Source organism: Tamandua tetradactyla, chromosome 8 (genome assembly GCF_023851605.1).
Source record: "Tamandua tetradactyla isolate mTamTet1 chromosome 8, mTamTet1.pri, whole genome shotgun sequence".
NCBI lineage: Eukaryota > Metazoa > Chordata > Mammalia > Pilosa > Myrmecophagidae > Tamandua > Tamandua tetradactyla.
In genome coordinates, this window is record NC_135334.1 from 103261897 (window position 1) to 103278223 (window position 16327).

Sequence of the window (16327 nt, forward strand, 5' to 3'; positions counted from 1 at the left end):
GTTCTTTCTTACATGGGAAGGCATAGGATGGTCTCTTCCGGCCTTCTCTCCAGGCCCCTGGGTTTCAACAACTTTCCCCGGGGTGACTTCTTTCTGCATCTCCAAAGGCCTGGGCTGAGCTGTGAGGGCTGAGATGAGGAATGCCGAGCTGCTTCGGCTGTGCTACGTGGTCTCCCATTTAAGCACCAGCCAATTAAGTCAAACAGCAGGCACACCTCCTAGCTGACTGCAGATGTAAATCAGCAACGGATGAGGTTCACCTACCATTGGCTCATGGCCACAGCAACAAAACTAGGTACGCTCACCTGGCCAAGTTGACAACTGAATCTAACTACCACAGGTTGTAATAGGAAAAGGTGGAAACCGTGGTTTGGATTACCTTAGGGAAGGGCTTGAATAAAAGGCTAATTCCTCAACTACACCGTATGATGCTAATAATGATAAAATAACGAGAAAGCAATTTATTATTGAGTATCTGTAGAGTTTATAAAATTTATTTGATCAATTTCCTGTTCCTCCACACGGGTGCCATGCTCTTATTAGGGTAGAGTCTGTGTTTTGCTTATTTTTATTTCCCATGCCTCTAGCACAATGTATGGCCACAGTATCTACTATAGAAGGAATCATGTGTCAGATACTGTGTTAAATTACATAGTAATGGGAGCAAGTACTAACATAGTACTCCCCTCCACCCCACCAAAAAAGGCTTAATTTCCCACCATCCAAAGGAAGTCAAAGGCCTGGTCTGGCTGCAGAAGGAAGAAAGGAGGGGCATATAAAATATCCTCTTCTTTACAGTGAAACCTGATCTGCTTCTGGGAAATGCAATCGAGAACGCAACATTTCCTATGAAGAGCAAAGAGTGTTAGTGACAGATTTCCTCCCAAAGTCTATTGCTATACCCAAATAAAAACCTTACATATTACATAGCAATGGATTTGGGGGAGAAACAAAAAAGAGAGCAATGCTTTTATTTAAATACAAGTTCCTGGATTTAAAAATAGTTTAGGAGGAATGATGTAAAATTGGATTTCAGTAAAACTAATTTTTCTTCCTCAAGATTTCAAAATACAGGCTCTGTTTTATAAATAGCTTCTCACAGAACCACTGAACTAGAAAGCATAGTGGTTAAGAGTTTATCCCAGAAGCCAGACCAAGAGCTTCTGGTTTGAATAACGACCAACTCTGCCCACTCAGTAGCAGGATAACCCTGTGTAAATCCCTTAATGCCTCTGTACCTCAGTTTCAAGTGTAAAAGGAGATAACGATTCTTACCTCATAACATCGTGTGAGGATTAAATGTTATCACATCTGGCCAGTGCCCAGCACAGTAGCTAGACCACAACAAAAACTTAAAGTCAGCAATTATTTTTACTATTATCACCATCACTCAACCACCATCTAATCTGGCTATCTCATCTTAATAATGAGTCAATGAGACCCAGAGGAGTTAAATAATTAATTCATCAAAGGACCAAGCTCAGAATCCAATTGGTTAAGTCCCGGTTCAAGGTTCTTTCTACTATCCTAAACAGAAATTCCTGCTCTAATGTTTTGAAAATATGCCTCTGGAACTTGAGAAAACAATTTTCCTAGAAGCAATATGTTAAATGGTGCTTAGACTCTAAGAGGTCTGCTATGCTCCTTACTGTAACTAAACTAATGAACTATTGTTACAATGAAAATATCAAGGATACATGAACAAAAGTAGTACTACCCATAATTAAACTGAGCAAAAACACAGTAAGTCTCTTCTTAATTTGTTAAGAATACCAATCCCTAAAAAGGAAGTTAAATTTAAAAGGAGGCAAAATTTCTAACATTCTGGTTTACTTTTAGAAAGTGACAGTTTTAGTTGTTGTTCAACAATCTTTACCACCATTATGAGTAAAACATTCCCTCTGATCTTTAAAAAGAAAAGCAGCAGTAGCAGCTTATATTCAAGTGGGGAAAACCATCAGGTAAAGAGGTAAAGAACAGCAAGAGAAGAAAGGGCTTTGAAGCTGAAGAAGCAGCATGCACAAAGGTGGAGTCTGGAGAACAGAGCCATTCAGGAAGTAGAGTGGCCTAGCTGGGGTGTGTGCAAACCTAGGAAGATAACGCAAGCTCAGATGACAGCCGACACAGCATCCATACAATAAAGAATGTGAGGATGGGAACGTAGGATTTTTTAGGTACACAAAGAAGGCTGCTTTACAAAGAAATTCTTGCGGATCAGCACAATTTTTTCATCGCCTATGCCAGTACAAGCACCTTGCCTGAAATGACACGTTGACATTCTGCTACTGGCCCCACTGAGTGATGTGAGAAGCAGCAGCCCCATGAAACGGATTGCTATGGGTATTATAAGAATGCCGACGAGGTTATTATTCAGGATGTTACACAGTATTCCCTTTATCGGAAGGCTTGGGAAAAAGTTCTCTCTGACCTCAATACCAAGAACAGCTGTGCTTCTCCTGCACCATTTGTTTTTTGTTTTTTTTTTAATTTTATGCTATGGACAATAAGGGACCTTCTCTCCCTCTCCCTATTGGCGGCTAACATTCTCCCAGCCAAAACTGTCCCCCACCTTTCGCAAAAGTATACATTAGGTGGATAGCTTCAGTAATTCCTGTCTTCAATTTATCTTTTCTCAATTTCTTTTGCGGGAAGGGGTGGTTCCTGGTTTTCTCATCCACTTGCTTTGTATTCTATCTTACACATTTGTGGTGAGCTATCTTACAATCTTTTTTTTCGGGGGTCGGGGGAGTGGTGCAGGGTCCGGGAATCGAACCCGGGTCTCCCGCATGGAAGGCGCGCATTCTAGCCGCTTGAAATCTTTCTGGAGGAAGATGGATTATGTTAGCATTCCCCAAACGTCTGGCAAACATAAACAAACGGACACACAAGGTCTGGTGGTGGTGTGAAAGGATGACTGGCTGCAGAGACAAGCGCGCTGAGGCGGGGCGCTCAATCCTGCGGGATAATGGGTGCCGGAACCACACAACAGCACACGGCCCGGCGAGGCCAGAACACAACTTCACTAGTGAGGAGAGGCTGGAACAAAGTATAGCTGAAGCCTGAAGATGATGCTGTGGTTTGCTGTACAAGGGACTGGGAGAGTGAGGCTGCCATCAGGGGGCAACAAAGCAGGAGGAAACTGTCTGTCCGGCCAGGTCCTGTTATCCGGCAAATAATGGAAATTCAAGCCCCGCATGGAGGAGAAATGGCAGAGAAGGGATCAAGAGGCGAGAGTGGTCAACATGGAGAGTGAATATTAAGAAGTGGGTGGCATCGCCCAAAAAGGAAATAGAAGAAAGCAAAGAAAATGTCTGAAAGAGAATATTTAGAAATAATTCCATCTGAGGAACAGAAAATGAAAGGGGAGTCAGGGGACAGGAATGCTCAGGAACGGGAAGGAAGAACCTGAAGGGAGAGTTTCAAGGACAGAAGGTGCTACACTATCAAATGCTGCTGAGGAACCGGTAAATGTATTAGCCACAGGATTTGATAATTGTATCATTTGTCAATATGTTTAGAATAGCTTGACTCTTGTGCATATTAACCATAAGTAGATTTTTTTTTTTCTTATTTTGGCTCGGGAATCAAAGGAAGAGAGAGAATTTCCTGAGGTCACCAGGCAAGATTTAAAAGAGAAAGAGAGAGAGAGAGAGAGAAAGAGGGGTGGGGGAAGGGAGAGCGAGAAAAGGAAAAGAAACACAAGGTTTGAGGAGGATGTGTGTAAACATGTGAGGAAGTGACTGCCTGAGGTAGAACAGCCTGGGCAGGGGCCGGAGAGCCGGGGAAAGGGAGGTGGTGGATGTGATGATTCCCCTACAGGGGATGGAAAGAACAGGAGGGGCCAGATCAGGACGGCTGGTTCAGCCATCACTGAACAGGTGGGGTTACCTGCTGAGGGCACTTCCTAAGGGTGCCATGTGGAGATGGCCCAATATGCTGGGAGTACCTGGCACCGATTTACCAGTCCTCTAAGTCCAGCAGCATTTGTATCTCTAGGCTTGCTCTTGGGTTGAATGTATTCCTCTCACTCCTACATCACATCACAATGAACTATTTTTTTTTCCTAACGTATTTTCCCAGCTCTTTCTCCCTACAGTAATTAATTCAACTACACCATCACTTAAGTGCCAATCAAAGCTCCATCGAGATCTAAGAAGAACAATAGTGTGCTTATATGCACAGTCTATTAAGTTAAATTACCAGTTGAGTCACTACATGCCACCAATTAAGCAATGACACACACAGATTGTACTCCACCTGAATAGAGCTAAATCAGAAATCTCCGAGAACAAGTTGTCCTGGATAGCCAAGTTTTCCAGAGAGTTGAGGGTTCATCCTCAGGGAAGGTATTTATTTTGTTAAAATAAAATAGTTTCAATAAAAACTAGCTTTCCAAAATGTTCTTTACACTTCTCTACTTTCTAAAACAGCACATATGAAATAGCTACTTTTTCATAGGCATCCCTTGTGAGTATCCACGCTGTGATAAGCCACTAAATATAAAACCAGATACATGCCTCTAGCTCTTCTCCATCCTGTTCTGACATCTCCACTGCTACCACCCTAATCCAAGCAGCCTCTCTGGACCACTGCAGGAGCCAACTGGTCTCCCTGCTTCCATGCTCGCCTCTTTCTTCTTCAGTCTCCACATGGCAGCCAAAGCACTCTTTTTAAAATAAGAAACAGTGCCTGCTAACCCTCTCCTTAAAACTCCAGCCACCTCTACTCTCCTCCCCAACCTCATTTCAGACCATCCTCCCTCCCCCTCCCCAGCTCACAGCAGCTTCCTTTCTATCAAACCCTCCAAACCCCTCCTGCCGCCTCTCTTGGCACCTGAGGTTCCCTCTACCTGGACAGCTCTTCCCTAGCTGCCTAAGTCTCATTTCCTGGTTTCATCTTCAATGTCACCCCTTCAGACAGCTTTTCCCTTAAAGTGGCCCCAGTGAACTCCTAGGGCAATATATATATATGATTCCTAGGGCAAAATATATATAGTGCAAGGGTTCCAAGCACTAGAGTAACTTCCCAGAAACCTACAACCTCCAGATGGATCCCTGGTCCAGATAAGTCCTGAAACCTAGCCCTGCCTCTCCAGAACATCAAATAGTTTCACCTCCCTACCCCATATTAGTGACAGGCCCTTCGAATATGAAAAATTTAGAATTGCATTGGCTCAAACATCCTTAAAGAGAGGGATGGAAAGATTAAAGGTGATGATGGAGCTATACTGAGAAGACAGAATTTAACAAATGAATATGAATGCTGAATCATTAAATTGATATCTCTTTTAGTCTTCAGTATTTTAGAGCAGCTAGAAGTAAAAACAAAAACCTAAAATTGTGAAATTGAAAACTGTGTCAAACTCTGAAATATGTTCTACAACTAATTGTGGTGCTGTGCTTGGAAATTTATAGCTTTTTTGTATATATGTTATTTTCCACAAAAAAAGAAGGAAAAAGTCAATTGTGATGATGAAAAAATATTTAAGTCCTCTAGCCTCCTATATTCTGGAGCAGCTAGAAGGAAAAATCTGAGAGGATCATATGGTAGTCCATGACAAAGTCTGGAATCTGTCCTGTAACTACCTTTTGAAGAGTGCTTTGAAAACTATTGCTTTATTACTCCTTTGGTTTGTATAAATGTTATACTATACAATAAAAAAAAGTTAAACAAACAAACAAAAAAACTAAAGGAAAAAAAAGGCCTGTTGGTATTTATCATCTCCCAAAGACACGGCTGAGCTTAGGTAAATTCTTCCTCAGCATTTTTTCTTTTCTTCTTTCCTGACCCTTAGGTCACTATTTTTTTTTTCTTCCATACTTTTTAGCATTCAGGATAGAAAGGATAGCCATTCCTAGATCTGACTAATCCATACAAGATAACCAACCCCCTGTTCACATTGTAAGATTAAATCACTGTCAGGCAGTATAACAGAGTGAGTAGGTCACACACAGGCTTTGAAGCAAGACTGCCTAGATCCAGATCAAAGCTCCATCACCTGTCAGCTGCATGACCTGCAATGAGGTCACGCTTGCCATATGGCAAGCAGTCCATGCACTCCGTACACCTTAGCCCATTATCCTGATGGGCACTACCCTTAGATCTCTGGCAAATTCTTGAACATGGTAGTTGAGCACTGAAATACCAGTCCTTGTAGCAGAATATCGCCATTTTCTCCTATGCAAAGAATAAAAAGAAATTCCACATACCAGGAATAGGGACCTTATGATGGGCTAGTCTTTGCAGTTTCCCAAACACCCATTCCCACAGTTTCCCACTGTACTCCTCTAGTCCTTTCCATCTAAATATGCTTCTCTCCCCAACCCCCTTCTTCAATGCTACTTACAAACGGCTCTGAAACAAAGCAAGTATTTGCTTAAAAAATCAAAAATTGTGTGGAAGATGACTGCAGCTGAATGTCAAGTCACGCAGGTGAATGACTGGCTACATGACTGCAGACAAAGTGTCCATCCCCATGGAAGGCCCAGCAGGAGATAATTCAATCTCAATGGCAAAATGCAACAGGAAAGTTACTGCAAAAGCAGCCTATTTCTGCTCCTTTGAATGACATAAAAAGAGGAAAATGAAGGAAAAACAAACCGTGGAGGAGCCACCAGCATACAATGAAGAGTTTTAGAAGTACATAGAGGGTGGGCCGCGGTGGCTCAGCGGGCAAAGTGCTTGCCTGCTATGCCGGAGGACCTCGGTTCGATTCCCGGCCCCAGCCCATGTAACAAAAAACGGAGAAACAGAATACAATAAAACAAGAAAATGTTTAAAAATGTTTCCCTTTCTTCCTTCCTTCCTTCCTTCTATCCTTCCTTCCTTCTCTCTGTCTTTCCTTTAAAAAAAAAAAAAAAAAAAAAGAAGTACATAGAGCTTATAGTTAGCAGCAAATATCTTAAGAGTTACTAGGAATATCCAAGAGTATCATACAGCATAGACTGACAAGTCAATTTCCTTGCTTAAGAACTTGCAGAAGCTTCCCTTTTGCTTATGGTGTCCAAGTTAATTCCTCTGCCTCAAAGTTGAGACCCTCTTTTGGCTAACAGCACCTTAACTTTCTTTTTCTTTCTCTGCTTCCTCGACACTCTTCTGCTCTGGCACAGGTCCTCATCCCTTACACACCCGTCTTCCCCCAGCTCCACCCCATTCCTGCAGCTGGCTCCTCCCCATTCTGTTCACACCAGACCAGTGCTATTCAAAACATGGGCTAGGCTGTAGCTGTTGGTCACCATTCACAATCACATCAGCAGAGAGACTGAAAGTCAGCATTACTGCAACATGACAAAGTAATTTTATCTGAAATTGAATAATAAAAACTTTGGGTTTGTATTTTGTATGTTTTCTCTTTACCATTTCACTTTTCCAGTCATTCATTTTTATCATATTTTACAAAAGTATCAGCTTACACGGATTGGAAATTAAAACACACACACACACAGACAAAAAAAAGTGGCCCATCACCACTGATATTTCAAGGGGCACTCACTAGCCCATTCACATGGTACACCCTTATATTCTGTTCTCCTACAACCTTATCTAATTTTCTTCAAGGTCTCCTCTAAATCATCCTTCCTGAATAATCCCACTCAGTGTGGACCCTTCTCCTAAAGTTTGGACCCATCGTCACTCATCTGCTGAAATCGTTTTAGGAACTTAACATTAAGGTAAAACAAATCACGGACCCTATTCCTGCCTGATCTGCTTTATGCTTCTCTTTACCCATCACCCAACACAGAGAACACACAGGGTATAGTTCGACTTCTGTGCTAAAATGGAACTTTTTTCATGACCGTGAGGCGAGTCCCTTAACTCTTTTGAGCTTCTGTCTGGGATGTGAGGCCAGTATGGTATGCAAAGCCTTTCCAGCTCTAAAATTAAATGATGTCTGCATGTTCTTAGAAAGACTCTCGGGTTTCTCATGGGTAAATAGGGAAAACATCTGCCCAGCCACAGGACTGGGGAGATAGGAAAGCACTTTTAAAACTATAGAGCCCTCTGTAAACTTAAGGTATTAATATTACTACTCGCTATATACTTGCTGTCTAAACATACTTGTAGAATGTGAGCCAAATATAGAAATTTTTCATGTATTCTGTCTCCAAAAATGAAGGCCAGGATTGTAAGGGATCTCAATACTCTTAACTAAGAGAGCAACTGAAAAAGAGGAGGGGTTATCTGTTCTGGAGAAGATGAGACTGAAGGGAGAACTCAGAAGAGCTCTCGTGTTGACAAGAGAAGATATCTCTTTCCATCTTTCAGAGACACTAGCATGGCAGGGACTCCCAGAATTCTGATATCTTAAATTAATACACTATTCATGCCCTGACCCCCAAAATTCCACACGGTTGGGGGAGATGGGCCTAACATGGGGTTATCAACCTTTCATTTATTTTTACATGCGCAGGCACCGGAAATCCAACCCGGGTCTCTGGCATGGTAGGCAAGAACTCTGCCACTGAGCCACTGTTGCCTGCCCTCAACCTTTTATTTTGACATGTGAGAATGTTTTAAAAACAACTCCATCAATTTACTTTTTAAAAAGGTCATTTAACACCAAAAAAAAGTCAAAAGGGCATAATCTTAGAATAAAAGACAGTGCCTTAAAATGACTAAAAATAGATTTATTTTTAAAATCATGACATTATCCCTTCTTTTCATATTTCACCATGCAATTAGTCATCCAGGCAGCAGGGAAACACAACCACTACAGCAGAGTATCTTTCTGACTCCTAATAATTTTAAAGTTCAGAGATTTTGAAGTGACAACTAGATACAGACTTCGTTTTGATAAAAGGGTCAAATTTTCATAACACCATTATCTTTTGAAAAAAATATTTACCTGACCAAGTGCCACTTCCACTAATCATTACTGCTTACAATAATAAAAAAGACTGGCATCCATTCATCATTTACTCTCCCTTACCAACTGTGGCAAATGGAAATAAGTTGGTTTTAATCATGCTTCTAGGTACATCTTTATCCTCACAATAATCCTTAAAGGTAGGCAGGTACCATTGTTACATCCATTTTACAGAACTAGAAATGGAGGCAAACATAAATGAAATAATTTGTTCAAAATAGCAGAGATGTTGAACCAGAACTTAAATACCCAGACAGCCTGGCTCCAAAACCCTGTCTCTCTAATGACTACAATATAATGCTTAAAGAAACTGTCACTTACAAACAACTTTTTTTGTTTTTAAATATTTCTATTGAGAAAATTTCACACACATGCATTCCATATACAATCAATAGCTTATAATATCGTAACATAGTTGCATATTCATCCATGCTCATTTTTTGAACATTTGCATCACTCCAGAAAAAGAAATAAAAAGAAAAAAGCAAAAACCCAAACATACCATACTCTTTGTCCCTCCCTCTCATTGACCACTAGTAGTTGCATATTTCCCAATTTATTTTACCCTTTGTTCCCCTCCTATTATTTATTTTTTATCCATTTTTTTAATTCATCTGTCCATACCCTGGACAAAAGCATCAGACACAGGGTTTTCACAATCATATAGTCACATTGTAAACCTTATATCTTTATACAATCGTCTTCAGGAATCAAGGCCACTCGAACACAGCTCAAGTGTTTCAGGTACTTCCCTCAACCCACTCCAATACACTATAAACTAAAAAGGGATATCAAATAATGCATAAGAGTAACAATCTCCAGGATAACGTCTCGATTGTATTTGAAATCTCTCAGTCACTGAAACTTAATTTTGTCTTATTTCTATTTTCCCCCTTTTGATCAATCAAGAAGGCTTTCACATGATGCTAGGTCCCAGCTCATCCCCAGGAGATTTACACCCCTGGGAGGCATGTCCCATGTAGGGGAGAGGGTAATGAGTTCACCTGCCGAGCCAGCTTAGAGAGAGTGGCCACATCTGAGCAACAAAAAGGGTTCTCTGGGGGGTGACTCTTCAGCTGAATTTTAAGTAGATTTAGCCTAACCTTTGTAGGAATAAGTTTCATAGGGGTGAACCCCAAGTTTGAGGGCCCAGCCTATTGATATGGTTATCCCCACTGCTTGCAAGAATATCAGAAATTCTCCAAATGGAGAAATTGAATATTTCCTCCTTTCTCCCCATTCCCCCAAGGGGACTTTGCAAATACTTCTTTATTCACTGTCCAAATTACTCTGGGATTTTTCAGGGTATCACACTAATCTGGAAAAACCAACAAAATCTCATGCCCTATTCAAGATTCCATGTATGTATGAGATTCAACTAAAGGGATCATACAAGTTAAATTAGGAAATGCACCACCAAAATATAAATTTTGTACCCAATAAATATCTCTCCCTTTAGTCTCTCACAGAAATTGAAGTTTTAAAATATGAACAATATCATCCTTTACCCTGTATTCTGATACACTTTAATCCTATCCAGATCAACTCCCTTCATATCTCTAGTTGAAGTCTGATCCCTTCTTCAACTTTTTTAAACAGTTCCTGTATGGCGGTAATGCTGACTTTCACAGCTCCACTGCTCTCTGAGTCTCAGACATCACATAAACTAACAAATGATTTTAAGTAATGCTTTATAACCACTCGTTTACCCAGAAAATTTATCCTATTATAATGGAAACTTGGTTTGGTTTTGCAGAAAGGGAAGCCACTTATCATATAAAGCCTATATTTCTGTTTTTCCACTATAGTTTTTCATCAAGCGTGTGGAGAGAAAAAAAAAAAGAAGAAAATCTCAGGAAAATAAATCATGATTGCAGTAAAGATGTTTTCTAAGAGCCCTACAATTTTCATAATTATAGTTTATGACAAGGTAATGAAAATCACTACGAAGACCACTTGCCCTTGTCACAGTGTTAACCTAATATTGTTTGTTCATAATGTTATCATGTTACTATCACACCCCTACAAGTAACTCCAGACCTAAATATCTATGCTTGCAAATCCTATATCTGTATGATAGATGAGCCTGTCATTTGACTATACCTCAGCCAATCTTTGCACTGAAAGCAGGAAAGGTGGACAATAAAAGCTGAGTATTGCATTTGCCTGTTTGGTTACTAGCTAGCATCTCAAATAAACACCAGCATCCCCATTTTTAGAGGAGAGCACAGGGTCTTGGAATTGAACCCAGGTCTCCTGCATGGAAGGCAAGAATTCTCCCACTGAACCACCCATGCACCCTCCCCACCCCCTTTTATTTTGGTTCTCCTGTTGTTTCTACCCAACATTTAGATAGCAACATAATCTATACAAGTTGGGAGCTATACAAGTTGGGATGGGTCTAAGACTCGAGGGATACCAGAGCTAACAAGCTTGGCTCAGAATGCAAACTGCCACTTCTGTGGCTGAGCCAGGACAACCAAGTAAACGTGTAAGTTCATCCAAATATACACACACTCGCTTTTATTTTAAAACTTATTTTGCATCTTAGTAATTTCTTCCTTAAAAATAGCTGGGGAACCCTACTTTTCAGCCAGTTTTTTTTTTAATTGCTATTTTGAAGATAAATCATAATTATCCCTGCACAGTGGAGAAACCAATGACATGATGCTATTTTCTAGTGTTGAAAAGTTTTAAAAGTAGTACCTAGAAGCAATCATTAAAACTGATGCACTGCTGTATAGTGCATTTTTCCAAAGTGCTTTATAAATAAACAATGAGTTAAAACTTGAAAGAGTGATTATTTAAACTGAATGCCACCTGGCCAGATATTTCCTGCAAGAACAGGAATGAGATCTGTCCTAACACTTGTACAAGGCAGGAAGAAAAAGTGGTTCTTCTTCAAGGTCTTTAAATTTCTTCTAAAGAATTGGAACCACAAATACACTTACATACATGTACACATACACAAATACGTATAGTGCAAAAAAAAAAAGGCCACAGAGATGATTTAGCTCAAGCACTCTCCATCCCACAAGAACTTGCACTGGTATGTTAAATCTGAGGCCCAAAATGAGATATTGTCTTTATTCAGAGCCACATGTCATGGTTGAAAAATTCAGTGTGTCACCTAGGCTGTGCTATAGCATCCAGACGCTTGGTCAAAAAAAGCACCAGCCTGAAGAAAGCACAACTTTGAGGAGCTGTCAAAAAGTCTTCTGGGTGTCTTTCCTGACCCTCCCTGTGGCTCTTTCTTTTTTTTCCAGATAAGTATTAAAAAATGGGTAAAAGTAAGATCACAGCATTCTTTACAAAACTGAAAAATTGAAAGGAATCTAAAACATAGGATATAAACAGTAATGCATAGTATGAGCCCTTTAGAAATTATTCATAGCTAATTTTTTTTTTCTTCACGTGGGCAGGCACCAGGAATTGTACCTGGGTGTCCAGCATGTCAGGCAAGAACTTCTTCGTAGCTAATTTTATCTGCATGTACATTTGTTAGCAGTGCACTGTTCTTGAATGGGTGATATTTTGCTTCTTTTTTCTTTTCCCTCTATTATTTATTTTTTTATCCATATTTTTACTCATCTGTCCATATGTAGATAAAAGGAGCACTAGACACAAAGTTTTCACAATCACACAGTCACACTGAGAAAGCTATATTATTATACAATCATGTTCAAGAAACACGGCTACTGGAACACAGCTCTACAGTTTGAAGTACTTCCCTCTAGCCTCTCTAATACACCTTAAACTAAAAAGGGGACATCTATTTCTCTGTGGCTCTTTAAAAATGGTCTGCACCCCTTCATGGATACTTGGCTGTTTTGGCTGGGAAATAGACTTGGGAATGTCCTCTCAGGGGTGACAGAATTTGCTTTCCAAAAGCAGCTAGAGGCAATGAAAGCAGAGTAAAAAAAATTATAGAGGCAAACAAAAATAAACAGACAAATCACAATTCCCAGGGAAAGAACAGAAGAAAGGAAGCTTTCTCCCAGGGATGAAACACTTAAGATAGTGCAATTTTAAAAATTCTACTACATACACAGGGCAAGAATCAGAAGAAGTGCTGAAGAAAATCAATCAGTCAGATCAGACAAACACAGGCAATTCTAAAGGTGTAGAATAAGTTCAACCAAGGATCAATGAAAAGCCTCAACTCAAATCCAATCAACAGTAAAACCCTAGGCGAGAGAGAAGCTGAATGTCAGCGAAACTCATTATGATAATCAGATGCCTAGATATTAGCAAAAAATTACTAAGAAATAGGAAGATATGGCCCAATTTAATAAATTAAAACTTTGTAAAAGACAGAGAATTTGGAAATATTCAAACAAATCTTATAAATCATTTCAATAGGATGAAAGAAAATATGGCTAAAGAAATAAAGGACATTAAGAAGATACTACTGACCATAAAGAAGAATTTGAAAGTAAGAACAGAAAAATAACAGAACTTATGGGAAAGAAAGGCATACTAGAAGAGATTTAAAACAAGCTAGATCTGAACAAGCAGGAAAAAAGATTAAGAGAACTACAAGAAAGGATAACTGAAATCTCACAGAAAGGAGAAAAGCATGGGAAAAAAATGAGCACGGTCTCAGAGATTTGTGTGACAGCATGAAGCATGCAAAAATATTCATCATTTACATCCAGGAAGGAGAAGAGAAGGGAAAGGAAACAGAGAGAATATCTGAGGAAATAATAGCTCCAAACTCCTCAACTCTTATGAAAGACACAGACTTACATCTCCAAGAAATACAACATGCTCCAAATAGAATAAAACCTAATAGACCTACTCCAAGACACATATTAATCATAAGGTCAAATGCCAGAGATAAAGAGAGAATCCTGAAAGCACCAAGAGAAAAGCGATATGTCACATACAAAGGAACATTAATAAGATTAAGCACCAATTTTTCATCAGTAACCACGGAGGTAAAAAGGCAGTGGTATGACATATTTAAAGTACTTTGAGAAAAAACTTCCAACCAAGAATTCTCTATCTTGCAAAACTATCCTTCAAAAATGAGGGAGCATTTAAAATATTTACAGATAAAGACAAACTGAGAGAGTTCATCAAAAAGAGAATAGTCCTACAAGAAATACTAAAGTGAACTCTGCAGGCTGAAAGGAAAAGACAGAAGAGGCTTAGAGGAAAGTATAGAAATGAAGATTATTGATAATGATAACTAAATGGGTAAGAAGAGAGGCAAAATAAGATATAAAATATATTTTTAAAATGGTTGAAGTAAGTACTGCCTTTATAGTAATAACACTGAATGCTAATGGATTAAACTCCCCAATCAAAAGACATAGACTGGCAGAATGGATTTAAAAAACTATGATCCAGGGCCACAGTAGCTCAGTTGCAGAGTTCTCACCTGCCATGCTGGAGACCCAGGTTCTATTCCCTGTGACCGCCCATGTTAAAAAATATATATACATGATCCATCTATATGCTGTCTACAAGAGACTCACCTTATATTCAAGGCCACAATAGGCTGAAGGTGAAAGTTTGGAAAGAGATAATCCCCCCAATCAGTAACTGAAAAAGATATGGGATAGCTATACCAATATGGGGAAAAATAGACTTTAAATGTAAAATGGTTATAAGACAAGAAGGACACTGTATATTAATAAAAGGGGAACTCCACCAAGAAAAAATAACAGTCATAAATATTTATGCACCTAACCAGGGTGCCCCATGTCAAATACTGATAAAACTGAAGGGAGAGGTGTAAAAAAAAACTGAAGGGAGAAATAAAAGTCTCTACAATAATTCTTGGGGACTTCAATAAGTCACTCTCACCAATAGCTGGAAGATCAATAAAGAAACAGAAAACATGAACAGTATGATAAATGAAGTACATGTAACAGACAAATATAGAACACTGCAGGTCAAAACAAAAGGATATGCATTCTTCTCAAGTGCTCATGGATCATACTCCAGGACAGACCACATGTTGGTTTACAAAATAAGCCTCAATAAATTTTAAAAGACTGAGATTACATTACACAGAGGACTTTTGCTGACCATAATGAAATGAAGCTGTATGTTAATAACAAGGCGAGAACTGGAAAATTCACATATGGAGGTTAAACAACACACTCTTAAACAATAAGGGGGTCAAAGGAGAAGTTGCAAAAGAAATCAGTAAATATCTTGAGACAAATGAAAACAAGAACACAACATATCAAAACTTGTAGGAGACAGGGAAAGAAGTGCAGAGAAGGAAATTTATGTCCCTAAATGCCTACATTAAAAAAGAAGAAAGGGCTAAAATCAAACACCTAATGGCACAGCTGAAGGTACTAGAAAAAGAACAGCAAAATAATCACAAAGCAAGCAAAAGGAAAGAAATAACAAAGATTAGATCAAAATAAATAAAACTAGGAACAACAACAACAAAAAACTTGAGAGAGAGAATTAACAAAACCAAAAGTTGGTTCTATGAGAGGATCAATAAAATTGGCAAACTCTTAGCTAGACTGACAGAAAAGAGAAGATACAAATTAATAAAATGAGAAGTAGGGGTGTAGGGGAGGGAACATTACTTCTGGCCAAACAGAAATAAATAGGAGCATAAAAGGGTACCATGAACATCAAAAAAAAAAAAAAAAAAAAAAAAAAAGATACTGGTGCCTGCTCATGTGAAAAAAAAAATTAGCTATGAATAATTTCTAAAGGGCTCATACTATGCATACTGTTTATATCCCAACAGAGTAAACAACACAGATGAAATGGACAAATTCCTAAAAACACACAAACAGCCTACACTGATCTAGAAGAAAAAGACCTCAAAAGACCAGGTACTAATAGAGATTAAACTAGTCATCAAAAATATCCAAGCAAAGACAAGACCAGGATCAGGTGGTGGCTTCACAAGTGAATTCTACCAATCATTCCAAGAAGAATTAATATCAGTCCTGCTCAATCTCTTCCAAAAAATGAAGAGGAGGGAATATTACCTAACTCATTCCATGAAGCCAACATTACGCCAATAGCAAAACCAGATAAAGATACAACAAGAAAATTACAGACCAATTTCATTAATGAATACTGATGCAAAATTCTTCAACAAAGTAGTTCCAAATCAAATCCAATAGCACATTAAAATAATTATACACCATGATCAAGTGTGTTTTATTTCATGTATGCAAAGGTGAAATAAAATAAATTAATGTAATATACCACATTAACAAATCAAAGGGGAAAAAACACATAACCATCTCAACAGATGCAGAAAAAGCATTTGACAAAATCCAGTATCCTATCTTGGTAAAAGCGTTTTGAAAGATAGGAATAGAAGGAAACATCCTCAATATGATAAAAGGCATACAGCTAGCACCACACTTAATGATGAAAGACTGAAAATTTTCCCTCAGATCTGAAAAACAAGACAAGGATACTCATTGTCACCACTGTTATTCAACATTGTACCAGAAGTTCTAACTA

The 16327-nt window shown here is 38.9% G+C and overlaps 1 protein-coding gene across 3 annotated transcripts in view; it reads right to left on the minus strand.

The window, feature by feature from the left end:
• The window catches only part of LGR4 (leucine rich repeat containing G protein-coupled receptor 4), a 127693-nt gene that overhangs the window by 73318 nt on the left and 38048 nt on the right, over window positions 1-16327 (minus strand). The window contains exon 1 of one of the 3 annotated variants that reach the window (XM_077114265.1): window positions 1276-3180. The exons of the other annotated variants lie outside the window; for them this stretch is intronic. Coding sequence (XP_076970380.1) covers window positions 1276-1280 — 5 coding nt within the window. The 5' untranslated portion in view covers window positions 1281-3180. Of the gene's footprint in view, window positions 1-1275; window positions 3181-16327 lie in introns of those variants that run through there. 3 annotated transcript variants of the gene reach the window in all.